At 41.5% G+C, this 24717-nt stretch overlaps 1 protein-coding gene across 2 annotated transcripts in view; it reads left to right on the top strand.

Moving 5' to 3' along the window:
- gtf2h4 (general transcription factor IIH, polypeptide 4) overlaps positions 1-24717 on the top strand; it is a 46148-nt gene that overhangs the window by 6791 nt on the left and 14640 nt on the right. For both annotated transcript variants that reach the window (XM_047384781.1, XM_047384782.1), the window contains exons 7-9: positions 1573-1641; positions 2548-2631; positions 2950-3115. In XM_047384781.1, coding sequence (XP_047240737.1) covers positions 1573-1641; positions 2548-2631; positions 2950-3115 — 319 coding nt within the window. The remainder of the gene's footprint in view (positions 1-1572; positions 1642-2547; positions 2632-2949; positions 3116-24717) is intronic.

The raw sequence follows: 24717 nt of genomic DNA, 5'->3' as shown, positions 1-24717 counted from the left end.
GGCTACAGGTGCCGCATTCCCCAGACCTGGGCTACAGAGAAGCAGCAATGGACTGTTGCTCAGTGGTCCAAAGTACTTTTTTCGGATGAAAGCAAATTCTGCATGTCATTCGGAAATCAAGGTGCCAGAGTCTGGAGGAAGACTGGGGAGAAGGAAATGCCAGAAGTCCAGTGTCAAGTACCCACAGTCAGTGATGGTCTGGGGTGCCGTGTCAGCTGCTGGTGTTGGTCCACTGTGTTTTATCAAGGGCAGGGTCAATGCAGCTAGCTATCAGGAGATTTTGGAGCACTTCATGCTTCCATCTGCTGAAAAGCTTTATGGAGATGAAGATTTCATTTTTCAGCACGACCTGGCACCTGCTCACAGTGCCAAAACCACTGGTAAATGGTTTACTGACCATGGTATAACTGTGCTCAATTGGCCTGCCAACTCTCCTGACCTGAACCCTATAGAGAATCTGTGGGATATTGTGAAGAGAACGTTGAGAGACTCAAGACCCAACACTCTGGATGAGCTAAAGGCCGCTATCGAAGCATCCTGGGCCTCCATAAGACCTCAGCAGTGCCACAGGCTGATGGCCTCCATGCCACGCCGCATTGAAGCAGTCATTTCTGCAAAAGGATTCCCGACCAAGTATTGAGTGCATAACTGTACATGATTATTTGAAGGTTGACGTTTTTTTATATTAAAAACACTTTTCTTTTATTGGTCGGATGAAATATGCTAATTTTGTGAGATAGGAATTTTGGGTTTTCATGAGCTGTATGCCAAAATAATCCGTATTAAGACAATAAAAGACCTGAAATATTTCAGTTAGTTTGCAATGAATCTAAAATATATGAATGTTAAATTTTCATCATGACATTATGGAAAATAATGAACTTTATCACAATATGCTAATTTTTTGAGAAGGACCTGTATTTGATCACCTAACAACCAGTAAGAATCCCAGCTCTCTCAGGCCTGTTAGTCCTTCTTTAAGAAGCCCTCCTGTTCTCCACTCATTACCTGTATTAACTGCACCTGTTTGAACTCATTATCTGTATAAAAGACACCTGTTCACACACTCAATGAAACAAGACCAGAGAACTGTGGAAAATCATCAGGGATAAAATAGTAGATCTGCACAAGGCTGGGATGGGCTACAGGAAAATAGCCCAGCAGCTTGGTGAGAAGGCAACAACTGTTGGAGCAATTATGAGAAAATGGAAGAAGTTCAAGATGATGGTCAATCTCCCTCGGTCTGGGGCTCCATGCAAGATCTCACCTTGTGGGGCATCAACGATCATGAGGAAGGTGAGGGATCAGGACCAGAACTGCACGGAAGGACCTAGTCAATGACCTGAAGAGAGCTAGGACCAGAGTCTCAAAGAAGACCATTAGTAAAACACTACGCTACCATGGATTAAAATCCTGCAGCAAATACTTGTTCTCCCCTCTCTAGTAGAGGTGAAGTCCTTCTACCTTACAGTCTAGTTTTAATACAAAATAATTTAGAGAATTATTGTGTTTTCTTCTGTTTATGATTATACAGTTCTGCTTAGAGTTTTTGTTCTGCTCCATGTCTTGCAGTCAAGAGGAATGGAGCTTGTGGAGATCCTCTCTTTCTTGTTCCAGCTCAGTTTCTCTACTCTGGGAAGAGTGAGTGCAAACATTTGCTATGATTCTCAAAATGTTTAGTGTCCTCATTTTAAAGCAATGGCAGCATTTCATTTTGCTTTGATCTGAGTTTTGGGCAAATGTCTCCTACCATGTTACTAAGGTGAACCAGATCAGGTTTAAGTCCTGGGTATGAAAGCCCTGAGCTCAAACCTGTTTGCACACTTGGTGTCCAGACCTCTGCACCTGAGGTATTGCTTTAAAACTTGCCCTGAAACAGTTCCTTAGAGTGAAAAAGAGCTGCAAATAATTCCATATTGTGGCAAGAAAGATACACATATGTATATACTGTATTTGCATATCACAACAAACAATAAAAATAAAAGATCAAAATTTTAATTATATAAATCAGTAGAAATGACAACATCCATGAAACAATAGTCTAGGACAATCAGAGATTAACCCTGATAGTCTGTGTGTCTAAATCTAAAAGACTGTTTACTGTAAGAAATACATTTTAGCAACACAAATAAACGACACAGTAAACTTTCCAAATACACTTTAAGGGGGAACCATCCTTTCGGACACACTGAGAAAGGTGAATTCTGCGAATCTTTAGCTAGCTACTTAGATTTTTAGGGTTAGCTAGTATGTTTACTCCAGATACACTGAACCTGAGAAAGTAGTGAATTTATTAACTGCTTAAGGTTTCTAAACACTCAATCTCACCATTTCCCTTCCAGGTTAAACCCAGCCATGTTCCTTTAAATTAGCCCAACATATTAGGCTGCTGGCCCGCATCACCATGGGCTCTAATAAAGCCCCTGTAGTGACTTTTAAAGCATTGTCCCAACCAACTGCATTGCTGGACCTGGCACAATCTAACCTGACTGTTGTTTTTCCCTTTAAGTTTCTTGTTATTTACCATGTGCTGCTTGTGTGCTTCAGGATTATTCAGTGGAGGGCATGAGCGAGTCATTGCTTACTTTCCTGCAGCACCTTCGGGAGTTTGGACTGGTGTTTCAGCGTAAGGTGAGATGATGATAACTTACAGGATCCGCAGCCACTTCACTTCTTCAAATTTAATGCCAGTTGGTTGTAATCATGTTTTAATCCAGAGAGGAGGAAGAGAATATATGACGAAATATCATTACTTTAACTGCATAATTACCACGTTTTATGATCGTCATATGATCATGATGTAATGAATGCAGTGGTCATGTTCTAAGCACAACAAGGATTGATGGGGTTGACCATAAGGTGATCTGAATGAATGGCAAGGAGTGCAATCTCTCTGTAGTAGTGTGAAAAATATTTTTAAATTATAATTCCTCCACCTTGTTTCCTCAGAGGAAGTCACGGCGGTATTACCCCACCAGACTGGCAATTACTCTGGCTGCTGGAGTCACAAACAACTCCTCCTCCTCTTCCTCCTACAACATTGCTTCCATTCCTGGAACTAAAGACGCAGGCTTCATTGTTGTGGAAACCAATTATCGTATCTATGCCTACACAGGTATGACTGAATAAAATGTATGGTGGAGGCTAACACTGATAAACACATTTCCTACCATGGTTAAAGAGGCCACTGTTGCACTTCATTTAAAACGGTGTTTATTTTTTTAAATAGTATAGTGCCGTATGAAGCAGTCACAATTAAACAATCTGCTTTACTCACAAAAGGCGTATTTGGCTTTTGGGTGAAATTTATGGAGAACATTAAAAGTTCATGCTACGTTGATTATATTATGAAAGTAGGGCATTCGAATGGAAGGATGAAATGGTGATTTCCTTTCATCTTACATTTTATTGAAACAAAAACCAACAACAGTGAAGGATATATCACAACAAAAATGCCAGTATATCAGTAACATGTCATGTGCTCTTGAGCATCAATTATAGTTTGACAATGACATCTCATGCTGTTCACAAGTCACCTTTTGTCTACTGAGGCATGGCGTGCTCAGGTCATTGAGGTTCTCTGGTACAGAGTAACAAGCCTCTAGTCTGTGCCTCAGCTGGTCCCATAGGTTTTCTATTAGCATTTTTCCCCCGAAAGAACTCTTGTTCCTGAACCGGTTTGGGTGCCTTTGAGCATTTGATGCTTTGTTAAGCACAGCCTGCAGGCACGGGTTTGACTCAGAGAGTTTGGTCCATATTGACATGATAGCATCACGCAGATGCTGCAGATTTGTCGGCTGCACATCCATGATGCGAATCTCCCGTTCCACCACATCCTAAAGGTGCTCTATTGGATTGAGATCTGGTAACTGTGGAGGCCATTTGAGTCCAGTGAACTCATTGTCATGTTCAAGAAACCAGTCTGAGATGATTCATGCTTTATGACATGGTGCGTTATCCTGCTGGAAGTAACCAGAAATAATCATAAGATGGGTACACTGTGGTCATAAAGGGATGGACATGGTCAGCAACAATACTCAGGTTGGTTGTGGCGTTGACACGGTGCCCAATTGGTACAAAGGGGCCCAAAGTGTGCCAAGAAAATATCCCCCACACCATTACACCACCACCACCAGCCTGAACCATTGATACAAGGCAGGATGGATCCATGCTTTCATATTGTTGACGTCAAAGTCTGACCCTACCATCTGAATGTTGCAGCAGAAATCAAGACTCATCAGACCAGGCAATGTTTTTCCAATCTTCTATTGTCTAATTTTGGTGAGCCTGTGCTATTTGTAGCCTCAGTTTCCTGTTCTTAGCTGACAGGAGTGGCACCCGGTGTGGTCTTCTGCTGCTGTAGCCCATCTGCCTCAAGGTTCAACGTGTTGTACGTTCAGAGATGCTCTTCTGCATGCCTTGGTTGTAACAAGTGGTTATTTGAGTTATTATTGCATTTCGATCAGCTCAAACCAGTCTGGCCATTCTCCTCTGACCTCTGGCATCAACAAGGCATTTGCGCCCACAGAAGTGCCCTCAGTTTTTTTTTTTTTTTTTCTCTCTCTCTCCTTTTTGGACCATTCTCTGTAAACCCTAGAGATGGTAGTGCGTGAAAATCCCAGTAGATCAGCAGTTTCGGAAATACTCAGACCAGGCCGTCTGGCACCAACAATCATGCCGCATTCAAAGTCACTTAAATCACCTTTCTTCCCCATTCAGATGCTCGGTTTGAACTGCAGCAGATCATCTTGACCATGTCTACATGCCTAAATGCATTGAGTTGCTGCCATGTGATTGGCTGATTAAAAATTTGTTTTAACGAGCAATTGTACAGGTGTACCTAATAAAGTGGAAGGTGAGTGTAGATACACAAAACGCACTTAAAAAGCTTTTAAACATCGGGCAAAGTACAAACTCTGTAGCAGACTGCCACGCTGTGTCATGCATTTTTCAGAAAGAAGAGAGCAATCTGGAAAAATGTTAGGAATTTTCTCTTCCAAGTAATGTAGCCTGTATATTTCATAGTGAATCAAGCAGTTGTGGGATTTTACTAAAGTTGTGCTGATATTGTACAAAGCCTCCTGCCATTTTTCATCTGTGAAAGGGGTCCCAAGTTCATTTTCCCATTCTTCTTAAATTGAAACAGTAGAATGAGTACTGATCTCCTGTAGTGAGCTATAAAATGTAGAATTGTTTTGGTTAAGTCCTGAACATTTGCATATATCTGAGATGTTGGGCTTGCTGTTCTCAAACTGCAGAAACAGTGAGTTAACATAGCTTCACAGTTGAAAATATCTAAAGAAATGAATGTTTGGTTCTCCAAATTGGTCTTGTAGTTGTTGGAATGACCTAAACATATCCTTTGAATCAGTGGCGATTGCTCTAAGACTGCAATGGAAGCTCAGCTTCCCCTAAAATGTCAAATAAGTGATCAAATATATACTGTTGTGTGTACATGTCATTGACTAAATATGCGCTACAACGCGCTCAACTTTTGTTCAGAATCAGCTTCTTATCACTGGTAACGACGCAGCTTTCCTCTCACTCATTCCCGCAGCTTCACAGTGCTTTAAACAGTGAGTTCAATAGAGAAGCTAAAATGCCGGGCTTTGTCCCGTGTTAGTTTAAGTTGTTTAATTATCTGTTTTCCAAATTTATACCATGCTGTGGATCACTGGGTTATGATTACAATGTGCAGTTGTCAGAGCGGTTAGTGAGAATAATACTGCATCAATAGCAGATGGAAGGCAGTTCTCCCTCTCCATCTGCAGCAGCTTAGGAAGAAACGCTGTTTCATCCAACAGGACACAGATTATTCTCAAATTTGTAGTCCAATAATGATGCATAAAGTCAGGTAATGCCAGGCCTCCAAGAGATCTATGGGTTAGGGTTAGAGATGTTCTTTTTTGTGCACTTTGTTATTCCGTATAAATGACATAACAATGCTAGCTTTTTGAAAAAGGATTTTGAGGAATAGGTAAATTTTACAGCAGACACAAATATTGTGGAAGAGAAACCATCCTTATTGAGTTCACCCTTCCCGTCAGTGAGATGGGAAACGCTCTCCAGAACTGAATGTCTAATTATCTTCTCTAACAGAGGAAAAAAAATTGCTACCAAGGAGCTATATTTCAGTTATTACTATGTCCAGATAGGTGATCTTTTCAGATGTCACCTTAAACGTGAAAGATGCAAGCCACTCATAATCTTCTTCTAACATAAAAGGTAATAATTATCTTTCCCCCAGGGAATCCTGTAACCTACAAAAGCTCCAAACCTTTAACAGACAGCATTGGTGGGACAGATGTTTGTGGTTGTGTAATATACAGTAAAATGCCATCTTCATAAACTGATATAGTATTAGTAGTGTATGCTGTGTCATAACCATGTATATCAGGGTTATTTTGAATTGTCTCTGCCCAAGGTTACAAAGCCAGAGCAAACAATAGTGGGCTTGTCTAGTTCCTCAGTCCAGCTTAAACTAACTGGATTGTGTTTGATTTGTGAGTTTTTTTTGTTTTTTTTTTAACAATAATTTCATCTACAAGATAAAATGCTCTTGGATAGCAAAAAGGTATGGCCATTCAACCTGCTAAAATGCCTTTTCGACAACTGAAACTTAGTATAATTAAGTTCTTTTCTATTCTAGAGTAAATGACGCTAAATAAGAACCTTAGGTTTTTAAAATAACTTATCTGATACAAAGCCTCTGTGATCAGAATGTATGAGTTTACTCATCACTGAGCTGAGTCGTGTCGCTAATATTTTCACCAGGATTTTATGGTCTTAGTTTAATAAGGAAATAGTGCTGTAGGCCACCACTTGCTCCAAGTCTTTTTTTGCCTTTTTTGGCAGTACTGTAATAACTGCTTTATTTAATGTTTGTGGTGGAGACTCCTCATTAAAATGTATGTTATACATTTTAAATAAATATTAATGTTAAGTTGTTTGTAAAACTCATTTTCTAATCCACCAGGGACTGGACTCTTATCATTTTAATAAACCAATAGATTTCTTAATTTCTTCGTTTGTAATCATTGCGTTTAAAATGTTACAATCCACCTGGTCCAGCACAGGCAGGTCACATTTGTCAAGAAGTTCCTGCATGTCCTTTGGTCAGATGTGATGTATACTGAAACTCATACAACTGCCTAAAACTATCATTGATGTGTTAATGTGACATGAAAATATTCCCGTTTGCAGATCTAATTTTGTGAATCGTTGTATCATTCTCAAACATCTTTAACTGTCTTTCTAGTCAGTTTTGTGCTTTGTTCAACTATGTAAGATAAAAGTACTTTGAAATTGGGGACACTATTACTGTTGCTGGATAGTATCTGATTAAACCTCTATTTCAATACGCATATAGCATTGTATTTATCTGAAGATGGTAGTCTTGCATTCTCAGCATCGTGTATCGCGCAATGAAGTGCAGACCATTTAAACTGGTTAGAGAACTCAGCTCTGTTATAATCATAGCCTACATACCACCAAGAGCTAATGCTAAGCTAGCTCTGGAGGAGCTGTACAGCCTCATCAACAGCCAAATGAACGATAATCTAGAGGCAGCTGTGATTGTAGATGGAGACTTTAATTATGTATGGAGGTAAATTTGTCTCAATATTATTCAAACAAAAAACTAATCTCAGTCAAAAAAATAAAGTTGTGATCAAAACTGTCAGAGTTGTAACAATTGTTTTTTTTTTTTATCGAATATTTTATTTTGGTGAGAAAATAAATTGTTTGAAAAACCTTTTTTTGATCAAAATTACTCATTTTTTCTCATGAAGAGAAAAAAGTTATTTGCAAAACATAAACTTTTATTTGTGCATGTCAAAAATCTTTGGTTACGACTCGCTCTTTTGGTTTTGACGCTCTCTGTTTTTGGTTGAACTCAACGAATTTTGAGTGAACATCCTGGGCGGGGCCTAAAGACGAACGATATAAGACGTTTCCCTATTGGTTAGCGCTGACTAAAGCTGCAGACTCTGATCCCCCTCGCCCCCCCCCGAACTTCTGCTCGAACTGCAGGGCTTGCTGCGTCGCTTCAATGAGGAGACATCAACTGTACAGAAGAAAACTGCGGTCAAGTGAGCCGACAGTCAGAAATACGCGGTCACGCCAGCCGACACCAGCTCTCTCTTAAAGATTAGCGTCGCGCATACAAGGCGCATTACGGTAATGGAGCAGAAAGGATGACAATCCTGGCAACGGTTGAGAAAATAAGAAGAAAACCGAAAAGTAACCTACAGAACATTTATATTAATGGCATTTTTACAACTTTCACATTCATGTTTTATGTAAAAGAATATTTAATATTTTACTGTACAGTTTTGGAGAAATATCTTGTCAAAATGCCTCAAAATGCTCAACCATTAAATGTATTTGTCCCACTTTCAGGAATTTATTTCTCCAAAGCCATGAGAAGTGACAACACAATCTCTTCAGATTTTATTAGAGGGTCATCTACGCTATAACTAGAATTAGTATTTCATAAAATACACAACTACCCCAACAAAGTACGACAAACGCTTCTTTTTGGTGTGGACAATGAGATCTTGTGGGAAGTGGTCTGGACAGCTTAAAGTGCAAGAGCATCCAGATCTACTCTGACCTCTCCTGGACTGGAAACGCCCCTCGCCTGTTGAAGGTACAACAACAGCTCTTCTTCATCAGGACATGAAAACAGACTGTTCTCTCTCCTCAGCTGCTTACAGATGTCTGCAGGGCCACGGTGGAAAGCACTCTGTGTCTCAGCATGACAGTGTGGTGTGGGAACTGCACAGGAGAGGAAAGAAGTATCACGAGTGGTGAGGGCAGCACACAGGATTATGGGATGCCGTCTGCCCGACATGGACTCTGTTTTATACTACACTTGGGGTAGTTATGTATTTCTCCAAACCTTTACAGTAAAATTATTAAATATTAATTCTGGTTATAATATACATAACCCCCTAATATAATCTGAAGAGATTGTGTTGTCACCTCTCATGGTTTTGGAGAAATAAATTCCTCAAAGTTAGGCAAAAGCATATACTGGTTAAGCATTTTGAGGTGTTTTGACAAGATATTTCTCCAAAACTGTAGAGTAAAATATTAAATATTCTTTTACATAAAACATGAATGTGAAAGTTGTAAAAATGCCATTAATATAAATGTTCTGTAGTTTACTTTTCTGTTTTCTTCTTATTTTCTCAACCGTTGCCAGGATTGTCATCCTTTCTGCTCCATTACCGTAATGCGCCTTGTATGCGCGACGCTAATCTTTAAGAGAGAGCTGGTGTCGGCTGGCGTCACCGCGTATTTCTGACTGTCGGCTCACTTGACCGCAGTTTTCTTCTGTACAACAAGCCCTGCAGTTCGAGCGGCCGCTTTAGTCAGCGCTAACCAATAGGGAAACGTCTTATATCGTTTGTCTTTAGGCCCCGCCCAGGATGTTCATGTTTCCTGCACTCAAAATTTGTTGAGTTCAACCAAAAACAGAGAGCATTAAAACCAAAAGAGCGAGAGTCGTAACCAAAGATTTTTGACATGCGCAAATAAAAGTTAATGTTTTGCAAATAACTTTTTTCCCCTTCATGAGAATAAATTTGTCATTTTAATCAAACAAAGTTTTTTCAAATTGTTTTTCTCCCCAAAATAAAATATTTTATTAAAAAACATTGTTACAACTCTGAAAGTTTTGATCACAACTTAAAAAAACTAATCTCAATGAAAAAATATTGTTTGATTGAATAATATTGAGACAAATTTACCTCCATAATCATGTGGGGAAAAAAAAGCTGTGCTCCCAAAATTCCACAAATTCATAAAATTTCCAACCAGAAAGAACAGTTCTGCAGAACCAAACCCATCATCAGAACCATCCAGGTTTGGACTGAAGATGCCTGCTCAGCCTTACAGGACTACTTTGAGCACACAGAGTGGGGAGCGTTCAAAGAGGACGCTGATCTGGAGGAATACACATAATCTGTGCTGTCCTGTATTCAGTTTTGCACTGATGTTGTTGTTGGGAGTATGATTATTGATTGAATAATCTTGATCAATAATTATACAGGTCCTTCTCAAAATATTAGCATATTGTGATAAAGTTCATTATTTTCCATAATGTCATGATGAAAATTTAACATTCATATATTTTAGATTCATTGCACACTAACTGAAATATTTCAGGTCTTTTATTGTCTTAATACGGATGATTTTGGCATACAGCTCATGAAAACCCAAAATTCCTATCTCACAAAATTAGCATATCATTAAAAGGGTCTCTAAACGAGCTATGAACCTAATCATCTGAATCAACGAGTTAACTCTAAACACCTGCAAAAGATTCCTGAGGCCTTTAAAACTCCCAGCCTGGTTCATCACTTAAAACCCCAATCATGGGTAACACTGCCAACCTGACTGCTGTCCAGAAGGCCACTATTGACACCCTCAAGCAAGAGGGTAAGACACAGAAAGACATTTCTGAACGAATAGGCTGTTCCCAGAGTGCTGTATCAAGGCACCTCAGTGGGAAGTCTGTGGGAAGGAAAAAGTGTGGCAGAAAACGCTGCACAACGAGAAGAGGTGACCGGACCCTGATGAAGATTGTGGAGAAGGGCCGATTCCAGACCTTGGGGGACCTGCGGAAGCAGTGGACTGAGTTTGGAGTAGAAACATCCAGAGCCACCGTGCACAGGCGTGTGCAGGAAATGGGCTACAGGTGCCGCATTCCCCAGGTCAAGCCACTTTTGAACCAGAAACAGCGGCAGAAGCGCCTGACCAGGGCTACAGAGAAGCAGCACTGGACTGTTGCTCAGTGGTCCAAAGTACGTTTTTCGGATGAAAGCAAATTCTGCATGTCATTCGGAAATCAAGGTGCCAGAGTCTGGAGGAAGACTGGGGAGAAGGAAATGCCAAAATGCCAGAAGTCCAGTGTCAAGTACCCACAGTCAGTGATGGTCTGGGGTGCCGTGTCAGCTGCTGGTGTTGGTCCACTGTGTTTTATCAAGGGCAGGGTCAATGCAGCTAGCTATCAGGAGATTTTGGAGCACTTCATGCTTCCATCTGCTGAAAAGCTTTAAGGAGATGAAGATTTCATTTTTCAGCACGACCTGGCACCTGCTCACAGTGCCAAAACCACTGGTAAATGGTTTACTGACCATGGTATCACTGTGCTCAATTGGCCTGCCAACTCTCCTGACCTGAACCCCATAGAGAATCTGTGGGATATTGTGAAGAGAACGTTGAGAGACTCAAGACCCAACACTCTGGATGAGCTAAAGGCCGCTATCGAAGCATCCTGGGCCTCCTTAAGACCTCAGCAGTGCCACAGGCTGATTGCCTCCATGCCACGCCGCATTGAAGCAGTCATTTCTGCAAAAGGATTCCCGACCAAGTATTGAGTGCATAACTGTACATGATTATTTGAAGGTTGACGTTTTTTGTATTAAAAACACTTTTCTTTTATTGGTCGGATGAAATATGCTAATTTTGTGAGATAGGAATTTTGGGTTTTCATGAGCTGTATGCCAAAATCATCCGTATTAAGACAATAAAAGACCTGAAATATTTCAGTTAGTGTGCAATGAATCTAAAATATATGAATGTTAAATTTTCATCATTACATTATGGAAAATAATGAACTTTATCACAATATGCTAATATTTTGAGAAGGACCTGTAATTACAAATCATAATCTGACAAAATCAATTTCTTAACCATAAATCCTCATTTACAAATCGAGACCAGAGATGTTTCTGGTGGTGTAATTGTGGCTCAACGCCTCTGACAATTACAACCGTTGAATACTCCGTAATAGTTAATAACTATTGCCGGAGATGTCACTGTTTAATCGACCGTTTCTGCCGAAACGTGTGGAACCTGAACCTTATTTTGACTGACACATCACTTTTTGCACACAATGAAACACCAAACGCTCTCTCTTTATCTATGTGAATATTTATGAATTTTCACCTACTCAACATGCAAAATTCTACAAACACAGGGGTAACACATCTAAATAAGCAAAATCAACAAACGGTAGTGGGTATGTATTGAGTCAACCAGCAGTTTATGGCAAAACAGATGAAGGGAGAGGATATGAAAGGGGGGTGTGGTGATGACTGGTGGGGGGGTTGGAGTGCAGCTTAGAGTGTCTTTTATGATCTTCTGATCATAAAACTTTCCCCTTTACTCCTGAACACAAAGGATTGATAACTTTTGGCGGCAAGCTAGCACAGTGAGATTGAAGACAAAGGTAAAATGGAGAATTTTACCATGAGGTCGTTTTAACAGTCCAGTTTTGCAACGCACCCGCGTTCAGATAGTAAACACAAACAGCTCTAGGACCGCGGCGGATCCCGATATCACATAACACATCAAAGTTTCAACAAGCAAGGTTACATGCACATATTATTCAGAACACATGAGATCCTAACCAGCGATTCTGATCGCTTCTAAAGTATGACCCTGCCCAGGCCTTCTAATAAAGAAATAAAAAAAAAAGAAATGGGTTTTACTTGTGTCGTCTTCTTCCTGAGCGAGGGAATTCGAGCGAGGAAACGTGGGGTTGAGTTAATTGTGCGTCCACAATTAACTTCAGGGGGACGGTCAGTCTTTGTCCTTCGATCTTCTTGACAAAAAGGAAAAATATGATCTGACCATCAAAGTCGACTTGAAAATGAAACACGGTAGCGGTTCGTCTCTCCGAAACTCCGTGTCTCCAGTTACGTGTTAACTCACGTCTTCGATCGGCAAAAGTGAAACCTCTGGCCTTCTTAGTCCACAGACTTCAGTTATGAATGGTTCGTTGTCCAACGAGAGAGAATGAATGAAACTCTTCACAGAGTTCTTCTCTTAAAGTGACGCGCTTCGATTACCAGATCTGGTTTCCAGCAGAAGGCGTCTTTTCAAACATGAGCGCCTCCTATATAGCATCCTGTGACGTCAGACTGGGGACGCCCAGTCATATCAGTCGCAATGCTCGATGGGATATGTAGGAGCGGGCTGTCCTGGGTACAAAATGGCCGATGCCATTGGAGGGGCACAGTGACGTCCAACAACGTGCAGATAATCCAATACTCAGCAAACAAGTGGTCCAACATTCCCCCCTAGGTTCAAAGGGTGAGATGAATCGCAGTCTTTGAAGCTACTGGGACCATTCTGTCCTTTGCTGAGCAATCAGTGATCCGTGGCGAAGCAGAACAAAACAAAATTGTCTCTGTGTTACTCAAAACCTACGACTGGGCAGGATAGAGGTTAGCCTGGGCAGGACTAACTCTGACTAAACTCATCCCTGTTCTTACCTCGGTGGATGTCTGGGGAACCCCATGAGCCTGGAAAGGTAATCTCTGGAGAGCAGCTTCTACATCCTCCAGATCTGACCTGCAGGTTCTCTCAGGGTTTCGCAGGTGTGGCTCACCTCCAAAGGTTTCAACCTGTGAGGTGGGTTTCGGTTCGTCCCCCCATTCTTCCAGGGGGGGCGGGGTGGCATGGCTACCCTCTATTGCTTCCAATCTATTTCCCACTTCTGTTATTTCCCCTCGAAGGACATCCACCGTCTGCAAAGTATCATTCAGCTCGAACTGCAGTTTAACGCGCTGGTCAACTTCCAACATTAACCTTCGCTGATACAACAGAGTGAGCTGTCCTAACACATCTGAGACCCGTCTGTCCTTCGGTGGGTTTTTAATGACTTGGAGCAACTCCTGAATCCTGGCTTCACATTGCTCAATGCCATAATCATTGAGGCCTTTACGCTCCTCGGGGGACAACAGAATCAATGACCCAATCACCTCTTGTGCCTGCATTCCTATGGGGTCCTCCACCATACACACATCTCCAGCTGCAGTCTGGGATGTTCCCTCCATCTTTGGCCCAAAATGCACAATGCACGCACACAAACTGTTTATTTATGAACCACCACTAAAGAAATTAGCAGCAATTCAACAGGCTAAGCTATTCAGTGATTAACGATTGCTAAATTAATTAGCTGCACACACACAGGCTAAGCTATTCAGTGATTAACGATTGTTAAATTAATTAGCTGCACACAACAGGCTAAGCTGTTCAGTGATTAAGGATTGCTAAACTTAATTAGCTGCACACAACAGGCTAAGCTGTTCAGTGATTAGGGATTGCTAAACTTAATTAGCTGCATACAACAGGCTAAGCTGTTCAGTGATTAGGGATTGCTAAACTTAATTAGCTGCACACAACAGGCTAAGCTGTTCAGTGATTAAGGATTGCTAAACTTAATTAGCTGCACACAACAGGCTAAGCTGTTCAGTGATTAAGGATTGCTAAACTTAATTAGCTGCACACAACAGGCTAAGCTATTCAGCTAGCTGTTTGATTCATACCTGTATCTTCCAGGTGTATGGGTTTGCTTAAAATGGGCACACAGGTTTGACCGTTCAAACTGTGGCTTACCCAAGTCTATGCTTTAATGGGGTTAATCAAGCAAACATGCAAAAACAAAAAGGGAAAAAGGGAAATAATTTTTTTGAAATAACCCAGAAACCAAGTTCAAAATAAAATTTTAAAAATGGGAAAACGAAACTAAACATTCAATGCTGTTCTTAGCTTCAAATAAATGTTAGTGTTCTCTAATATGAATAACCTACCTTCCTGTTAGACAACTAAGTTAGTTTTATGAGTCAGGTCAAAAGTGGTAATGAATGATCTGTAACTTCAACTTTCAACTTTAAGTTATGCCCTTTTGATCATAGGTGATGGAATAATCTGCCTGTGTTAATGAATTGAGTGATTTAAAAAAAATATCAACGTAGGAAATGCAATTCGCACTAGTGACCACCAGATGGTACTGAGTGCAGGTCTGCGGTTTGGGAAATCCAGCTGCAATCTGTAATCTATTAAATGGCTACCAGATGTAGGTGTTGTTCTCTAACTGACTGGGAGAATGTTGGTCACAACTGTAATTACGCCCAGCGGACACTGGGGCAGGTCTGCTGCTTATCGGCGCTGGTTTTTACAGCTGCAGCAGCAGGCTGGCGACTGGAAATTAACTTTAACTTTCCACAAGTTAAACCAACTTTCACCTTGCATCCACAACAAACACCTCTGAAAGCTAATGTTATCCTTTGCAGTAGAACTGAGCACAACCTAATCGAAATCCCCTAATTCACAAACGTTCTGTGCGAAACTCAAGTCTCCCAATAAACGTCTTGTTAACGGAGATCACAACTGTTCATTCTGTGCAACAGTGATTTGATGTCTGTCTTTTTAAGGCCCACCCAGGGACGCCATATGTTGGGAGTATGATTATTGATTGAATAATCTTGATCAATAATTATAATTACAAATCATAATCTGACAAAATCAATTTCTTAACCATAAATCCTCATTTACAAATCGAGACCAGAGATGTTTCTGGTGGTGTAATTGTGGCTCAACGCCTCTGACAATTACAACCGTTGAATACTCCGTAATAGTTAATAACTATTGCCGGAGATGTCACTGTTTAATCGACCGTTTCTGCCGAAACGTGTGGAACTTGAACCTTATTTTGACTGACACATCACTTTTTGCACACAATGAAACACCAAACGCTCTCTCTTTATCTATGTGAATATTTATTAATTTTCACCTACTCAACATGCAAAATTCTACAAACACAGGGGTAACACATCTAAATAAGCAAAATCAACAAACGGTAGTGGGTATGTATTGAGTCAACCAGCAGTTTATGGCAAAACAGATGAAGGGAGAGGATATGAAAGGGGGGTGTGGTGATGACTGGTGGGAGGGTTGGAGTGCAGCTTAGAGTGTCTTTTATGATCTTCTGATCATAAAACTTCCCCCTTTACTCCTGAACACAAAGGATTGATAACTTTTGGCGGCAAGCTAGCACAGTGAGATTGAAGACAAAGGTAAAATGGAGAATTTTACCATGAGGTCGTTTTAACAGTCCAGTTTTGCAACGCACCCGCGTTCAGATAGTAAACACAAACAGCTCTAGGACCGCGGCGGATCCCGATATCACATAACACATCAAAGTTTCAACAAGCAAGGTTACATGCACATATTATTCAGAACACATGAGATCCTAACCAGCGATTCTGATCGCTTCTACAACCTCTGACCCTGCCCAGGCCTTCTAATAAAGAAATTTAAAAAAAGAAATGGGTTTTACTTGTGTCGTCTTCTTCCTGAGCGAGGGAATTCGAGCGAGGAAACGTGGGGTTGAGTTAATTGTGCGTCCATAATTAACTTCTGGGGGACGGTCAGTCTTTGTCCTTCGATCTTCTTGACAAAAAGGAAAAATATGATCTGACCATCAAAGTCGACTTGAAAATGAAACACGGTAGCGGTTCGTCTCTCCGAAACTCCGTGTCTCCAGTTACGTGTTAACTCACGTCTTCGATCGGCAAAAGTGAAACCTCTGGCCTTCTTAGTCCACAGACTTCAGTTATGAATGGTTCGTTGTCCAACGAGAGAGAATGAATGAAACTCTTCACAGAGTTCTTCTCTTAAAGTGATGCGCTTCGATTACCAGATCTGGTTTCCAGCAGAAGGCGTCTTTTCAAACATGAGCGCCTCCTATATAGCATCCTGTGACGTCAGACTGGGGACGCCCAGTCATATCAGTCGCAATGCTCGATGGGATATGTAGGAGCGGGCTGTCCTGGGTACAAAATGGCCGATGCCATTGGAGGGGCACAGTGACGTCCAACAACGTGCAGATAATCCAATACTCAGCAAACAAGTGGTCCAACATTGTCCTACTCTCAAAAACAATCTGGGTTTTTCCTAACCAGAAACCATGGGTAGATGGCACAGTGTGGACTTTGCCAAGAGCTCGGGATGCAGCTTTCAGATCAGGTGACCAACTGTCCTACAGCAGGGCCTGAGAAACAACTGAGAAAGGGCATCCAGCAGGCTAAACAAAGGTACAAGCAGCACATTGAGGAGCACTTCAACACTGATAACCCACGCAGTATGTGGAGAGGCATCAGATCCATCACAGCCTATAAGCAGAGTGACCAGCAGCTCAGCCATGACCTCTCCTTGACACCTTAAACAGCTTCTTTGCACGCTTTGACACTCCAAGCAGCAAAAGGACTAAACACCCACCTCAGCTGGAGGTGCAGCACCAGCCTCTCGTCCTGCAGCTGCACCAAGTGACCTCTATTATGAGGAAGATCAACATCAACGAGGCTGCAGATCTAGAAATGATGTCAGGTCGGACGCTAAATTCATATGCTGAACAACTTGCAGGGTTTTTTGGACATCTTCAACCTACAGTCTGCCTGCAGGGAGAATCACTCCACAGAGGATGCTGTCTTGTTGGCACTTCACACGGCCCTGACTCATCTGGAGTACCCCAATACCTATGTTAGGATCCTATTTGTAGAGTTCAGCCTTCAAGCTGGAGCGTATGGATAGCATAAAGTTCCTGGGGATTCGCATTTCCTGTGACCTCTCCTGGACTGAGAACACCTCCCAACTGGTGAAGAAAGCCCAACAACGGCCCTTCTTTCTCAGAAAGTTGAAACAGACTGGACTCTTTGGACTGTGTTTGCACCTCAACCATAACTGAGCTGGTTTAGGCTAAACCTGACTCCCCTTACTCTATCAAACAGGGAGGGAGGAAGGCAGAGGTAAAAATAATTGGAGAGTGTTGTTTCCTGTTGCATTGTTTGAGGGGGGGTTACTTTAAAATGGGCTAAGTTAATTCAATCGAATCATAGACTTCAAGTCACGTACATACATTCCAATTAATCCTAATCATTGAACATTGCAGTCAGATTCAGTTTTGTTTTATTCAAATTGAATAAAAAGTTTTTCTGTCTAAGGAAACTCAGCAGATTGCATGGAGTCAGTGACTTGCAGCATTCACTCCTCCTGGATGAGCATGTAGAGACAGTGGACAGTCACTGGCGTTGACCTTGCAGCAATCCCTCATACTGAGCATGCATGTAGCAACAGTGGAGAGGAAAAACTCCCTTTTAACAGGAAGAAACCTCCAGCAGAACCAGGCTCAGTGTGAGCGGCCATCTGCCACGACCGACTGGGGGTTTGAGAGAACAGAGCAGAGACACAAAGAGAACAAAGAAGCACTGATCCAGTAGTCCTTTCTATGGGAAGGAAAAGTAAATGTTAATCGATGTAGCTCCTTTTAGTCGTTTCAGCTAGAAAGAAAGAACAGAAACTCTGACCCAGTTTTCAAGGTTGGAGTCTGAAAGAGAGCACATGGAGTTAGTTACAGTAAAAGCTCAGTCATTTGCCATGTCTAGGAGAGAGAAAGGGTTAAACACTGAAAGACCGGGCCATGTGGATCATCGGTAGAGGGTGAGCATTAAGTTGTTGCCAGCAGAAGCTCGGACTATTCCCCTCTCCAGAAAGGTGTTGCAGGTAGACAGAGTCAGCCCAGGTGTAGCTTCTAGGAAGAGAAAAGCGAGGGAACAAAGTTAAAAGCTGAAATAACAGCAAATAATGCAAAATTGGAGAGTAGTGTGAGAATGTAGCGAAGAGGGTGAAAGTGGTCATTATGTCCTCCAGCAGCTTAAGCCTATAGCAGCATAACTACAGAGATACAGGGGTTGGACAATGAAACTGAAACACCTGTCATTTCAGTGTGGGAGGTTTCATGGCTAAATTGGACCAGCCTAGTAGCCAGTCTTCATTGATTGCACATTGCACCAGTAAGAGCACAGTTTTGCTCAAAATATTGAAATGCACACAACATTATGGGTGACATACCAGAGTTCAAAAGAGGACAAATTATTGGTGCACGTCTTGCTGGTGCATCTGTGACCAAGATAGCAAGTCTTTGTGATGTATCAAGAGCCACGGTATCCAGGATAATGTCAGCATACCACCAAGAAGGACGAACCACATCCAACAGGATTAACTGTGGATACAAGAGGAAGCTGTCTGAAAGGGATGTTCTGGTGCTAACCCGGATTGTATCCAAAAAACATAAAACCAAATCTGCCCAAATCACGGCAGAATTAAAGGTGCACCTCAACTCTCCTGTTTCCACCGTAACTGTCCGTCGGGAGCTCCACAGGGTCAATATACACGGCCGGGCTGCTATAGCCAAACCTTTGGTCAATCATGCCAATGCCAAACGTCGGTTTCAATGGTGCAAGGAGCGCAAATCTTGGGCTGTGGACAATGTGAAACATGTATTGTTCTCTGATGAGTCCACCTTTACTGTTTTCCCCACATCTGGGAGAGTTACGGTGTGGAGAAGCCCCAAAGAAGCGTACCACCCAGACTGTTGCATGCCCAGAGTGAAGCATGGGGGTGGATCAGTGATGGTTTGGGCTGCCATATCATGGCATTCCCTTGGCCCAATACTTGTGCTAGATGGGCGCGTCACTGCCAAGGACTACCGAACCATTCTTGAGGACCATTTGCATCCAATGGTTCAAACATTGTATCCTGAAGGCGGTGCCGTGAATCAGGATGACAATGCACCAATTCACACAGCAAGACTGGTGAAAAATTGGTTTGATGAACATGAAAGTGAAGTTGAACATCTCCTATGACCTGCACAGTCACCAGATCTAAATATTATTGAGCCACTTTGGGGTGTTTTAGAGGAGCGAGTTAGGAAACGTTTTCCTCCACCAGTATCACGTAGTGACCTGGCCACTATCCTGCAAGAAGAATGGCTTAAAATCCCTCTGACCACTGTGCAGGACTTGTATATGTCATTCCCAAGACGAATTGATGCTGTATTGGTCGCAAAAGGAGGCCCTACACCATACTAATAAATTATTGTGGTCTAAAACCAGGTGTTTCAGTTTCATTGTCCAACCCCTGTAGCTCAGGATAACCTAAGCCACTCTAACTGTAAGCTTTATTAAAAAGGAAGGTTTTAAACCTAGCCTTAAGAGTGGACAGTTTGTCCATCTGGAGCCCACTGATGGCCATTGTTATACTAAAAACCACAAGGATTGGGATACCTCTCTTTCTTTCAGATTGACCATAACCATTGGAAAAGAGAGGGGGTCATACAGGTAGCAGAAATGGAGGGTGTGTTTGCACCTCAACCATAACTGAGCCAGTTTAGTCTAAACCTGACTCCCCCTTACTCCATCCAACAGAGAGGGAGGAAGATAGAGGTAAAAAATAAGGAAGATAGCGCAGGATAACCTATGCCACTCTAACTATAAGCTTTATTAAAAAGAAAAGTTTTAAGCCTAGCCTTAAAAGTAGACAAGATGTCTGCCTCACGGACTAAAACTGGGAGCTGGTTCCACAGGAGAGGAGCCTGATAACTAAAAGATCTGTCTCCCATTCTACTTCTAGAGACTCTAGGAACCCCCAGTAAACCTGCAGTCTGAGAACGAAGTGCTCTGTTAGGAACGTATGGAAAAATCAGATCTCTGATGTATGATGGAGCTAGATCATTAAGGGCTTTATATGTGAGGAGGAGAATTTTAAATTCTATGCTGGATTTAACAGGGAGCCAATGAAGGGAAGCTAAAGTAGGGGAAATATTATCTCTTTTTAATTTTCATCAGAATTCTTGCTGCAGCATTTTGAATCAGCTGAAGGCTTTTACCTGCATTTTGTGGACATCCTGATGGTAAAGAATTACAATAGTCCAGCCTTGAAGTAACAAATGCATGGACTAGTTTTTCAGCGTCACTCCTCGACGGGATATTTCAAATTTTGGCAATGTTCTGGAGATGAAGGAAATATTTAGAAACCTGTTTTAATATGGGATTTAAATGACATGTCCTGGTCAAAAATAACACCAAGGTTTTTTACTTTATTATCAGTAGTCAATTTAATGCCATCCAAGTTAAGTGATTGACTAAGCAGTTTCTTTTTTAAAGACTCCGGTCCAAAAACTTCTGTCTTGTCTGAATTTAAAGTCATCCAAGTTTTTATGTCTTCAAGACATGCTTGTAGTCTATCTAACTGGTTGGGCTCATCAGGATTTATGGATAAGTAAAGCTGAGTGTCATCAGCGTAACAGTGAAAATTTATTCTATGCTGCCTGATAATTTTACCTATTGGAAGCATATATATAGTAAAAAGAATTGGCCCAATTACTGAACCCTGTGGTACTCTACAATTAACCCTGGAGTTTAAAGATGATTTATCATTTACATGAACAAACTGGAATCTGTCAGTCAAATAAGATTTAAACCAGCCTAGCGCTGTTCTCCTGATCCCTATAGCATGTTCCAGCCTTTCTAAGAGAATATTGTGATTGACTGTATCAAATGCAGCACTGAGATCTAACAGGACAAGTACAGACACAAGTCCATTATCTGAGGCCATAAGAATATCATTAGTGACTTTCAGCAGAGCTGTTTCAGTGCTATGATGAGCTCTGAAGCCTGACTGAAAGTCTTCAAACAGGTCATTGCTGTGTAAATGCTCACACATTTGATTAGCAACTATTTTCTCAAGAATTTTAGATAAGAATGGAAGATTGGATATAGGTCTGTAATTTTTCAAGTCATCTCGATCAAGCGAAGGTTTCTTAAGTAAAGGTTTAATTACAGCTACCTTAAAAGCCTGTGGTACATATTCATTTACTAAGGATAGATTAATCATATCTAAAATGGGGCTGGTAATCAGAGGGAACACTCTGGTTGGGATTGGGTCTAACATACAAGTTGAAGGTTTATATGAGGCTAATATTTCTGATAACTCAGGAAGCTCCACAGGATCAAAACAGTCAAAACACAGATCAGGTTCTACAGTTACTTCCAATGTTGTCTCAGAATGCCAGCAAACAGAGAGCAAGGAGAGATTTTCCATATAGGTTTAATTAAGCTGCTATCCTTACCCACTGTAACGTTCCTGGTGAGGGATTAGTCTAAGTATGGGTCTAACACCAAGTTAAAATCATCTCCAATTATTAATTTGGCATTAGGTATGTCAGTAAGCAAGCTAAAGACCTTTCTCTTCTGAATTGTAGTGATTAGGCCCATTGATATTCAACAGAGTAATTGGAGTGGCATGCATCTCCCCAGTAACTAGTATGTGTCTTCCAATTTTATCAGCTTTAGTGGATGTTTGTCAGCTTCGCGACCAAAGAAGCAATCGCCATCAGAACTTGATAGTTGCCATGGTTAGGCTCTTCAATCACAGTGTTAGCCCTTAGGCTAGCATCGTCATTTCCCCCCCCCGAGCCTTTACCATTGCCCATTGCTTCAGGGGCCATTAGCTTTGCGTTTGCCTTTTTTGATAAAATTGCTTCACAAATACAGTATCCTTCACAATCACCTGGAGTCAAACTATTGTTGTATTGTAGTAAGTTCATCTCACTAATTATTGTAACTTCAACAAAATTACTGTAGGAGCCCCAGACACACGCGTCTTCACTCTCATGCCCAACCCGGAAGTTAATAATTGTCTGTATGAAATATAATTGTAAATTAATAATTCCCTGTCTGACTCCTGAAATTTTTTTTTCCTCTTTATAAAAAAAATTCCTTCAGGGCACTGGTGCCTCAACAATACTCAATGGGTTTGTAAATAGAGCAGAGCGAAACAGAATTATGGTCTGCCTTGCCAAGAGCAGGTCAACCACCCTAATTGTAATTGTCAGTGTAAGAGTCAGACACAATGTGATGATGAATGTTTTGAGGTAAACACTGATTTCCAATATCATCTGGGCTGGAGTTGCTCCCCTAATAATTTATTGTAGTTCAGAGGTTGGTAATGGAACATCAGAATATTTAGGGAGATGGAACTGAAGAAAAGATCTCAGTTGTCATAATCGAATAAAATATGTTTTACAAGAGTATGCTTTTGTGGTGATGCTAAATTGCTAATAAAAAGCTAGATATTACCAGCGTCATGCTAAACCTGAAAGAAACTGTCCAAGATTAAAGTTTTTTCTTATTAAATAAGATAGTACGGGTCTATAGAATGAGAAACTGCAATGTTTGTGAGAGTTTGATCAATTTACTATAGGTTTATCAATATACAGAGAAGGAGAAGAACATAATAAGGAAGTGAGAAATGTTTTTGGACCAAATCTAGTTTCATTCCCAATCAGATAACTGGTTTTAAATATTTTCAGATTTTTAGAAATTGGTTAATGAGGTGATGTTGGCTTACCAAACTACAAAAAAAACTAAGGTGTGGCAGTTCCAGTCCATCCTTCCTTTTTGATTTCTTTAAATGCATAGATTTTCAATCAATCAAACTTTATTTACAGAACACTTTTTGTTAAGCCAGTTGTAACAGTGTTTTTCAGAGATTCAAAACAGAAGGACATACATAAAATCATTTGACACAAACTGATCAAACTAAGTAAATGGCACATCAGGATGGCACATCTGATGAGCTGTGGCAAGAAGGTTTGCTGTGTCTCAGTGTGTCCAGAGCCTGGAGGCGCTACCTGGAGACAGGCCAGTACACCAGGGGATGTGGAGGAGACCGTAGGAGGGCAACAACCCAGCAGCAGGACCGCTACCTCTGCCTTTGTGCAAGGAGGAAGAGGAGGAGCACTGCCAGAGCCCTCAAAAATGGCCTCCAGCAGGCCACTAAAGTGCATGTGTCTGCACAAACGGTTAGAAACCGACTCCATGAGGATGGTATGAGGGCCCGACGTCCACAAATGGGGGTTGTGCTCACAGCCCAACACCGTGCAGGACGCTTGGCAATTGCTAGAAAACACCAGGATTGGCAAATTCGCCACAGCCGCCCTGAGCTCTTCACAGATGAAAGCAGGTTCACACTGAGCACATGTGACAGATGTGACAGAGTCTGGAGACACCGTGGAGAGCGATCTGCTGCCTGCAACCTCCTTCAGCATGACCGGTTTGGTAGCGGGTCAGTAATGGTGTGGGGTGGCATTTCTTTTGTGGGCCACACGGCCCTAAATGTGCTCGCCAGAGGTAGCCAGACTGCCATTAGGTAATGAGATGAGATCCTCAGACCCCTTGTGAGATCATATGCTGGTGCGGTGGCCCTGGGTTCCTCCTAATGCAGGACAATGCTAGACTTCATGTGGCTGAAGTGTGTCAGCAGTTCCTGCAAGATGAAGACATTGAAGCTATGGAGTGGCCCGCCCGTTCCCCAGACCTGAATCCGATTGAGCACATCTGGGACATCATGTCTCGCTCCATCCACCAACGTGACGTTGCACCACAGACTGTCCAGGAGTTGGCGGATACTTTAGTCCAGGTCTGGGAGGAGATCCCTCAGGAGACCATCCACCGTCTCATCAGGAGCATGCCCAGGCATTGTAGGGAGGTCATACAGGCATGTGGAGGCCACACACAATACTGTGCCTCATTTTGACTTGTTTTAAGGACATTACATCAAAGTTGGATCAGCATGTAGTGTGTTTTTCCACTTTAAATTTGTGTGTGATTCCAAATCCAGGCATCCATTGGTTAATAAATTTGATTTCCATTGATGATTTTTGTGTGATTTTTGTTGTCAGCACATTCAACTTTGTACAGAACAAAGTATTCAATGAGAAGATTTCATTCATTCAGATCTAGGATGTGTTATTTGAGTGTTCCCTTTATTTTTTATAGGAACATAAGTTAAATATAAATGTATAAAAGTTTTATAGTAACTAAAAGCATTAGTAATAAAAACATACATAACGAACAATAAAATCTAAAATCATAAATTTACAAGTGTTTTAGATTGAACCTCTAAATGTCTGGAACAAAAACTAAAACCCCAGTTTTGTCCCGATGAGCTGGAGAAACTCCCGTGCCATCCATGGCTTAATACTTGCAAGGCAACTAAAAATTAAGTTTTCAAGGACAC

Source organism: Girardinichthys multiradiatus, chromosome 13 (genome assembly GCF_021462225.1).
Source record: "Girardinichthys multiradiatus isolate DD_20200921_A chromosome 13, DD_fGirMul_XY1, whole genome shotgun sequence".
Taxonomy (NCBI): Eukaryota; Metazoa; Chordata; class Actinopteri; order Cyprinodontiformes; family Goodeidae; genus Girardinichthys; species Girardinichthys multiradiatus.
The sequence above is the reverse complement of the archived record's forward strand: the minus strand, read 5'-3'. Positions and strand labels throughout refer to the sequence as shown.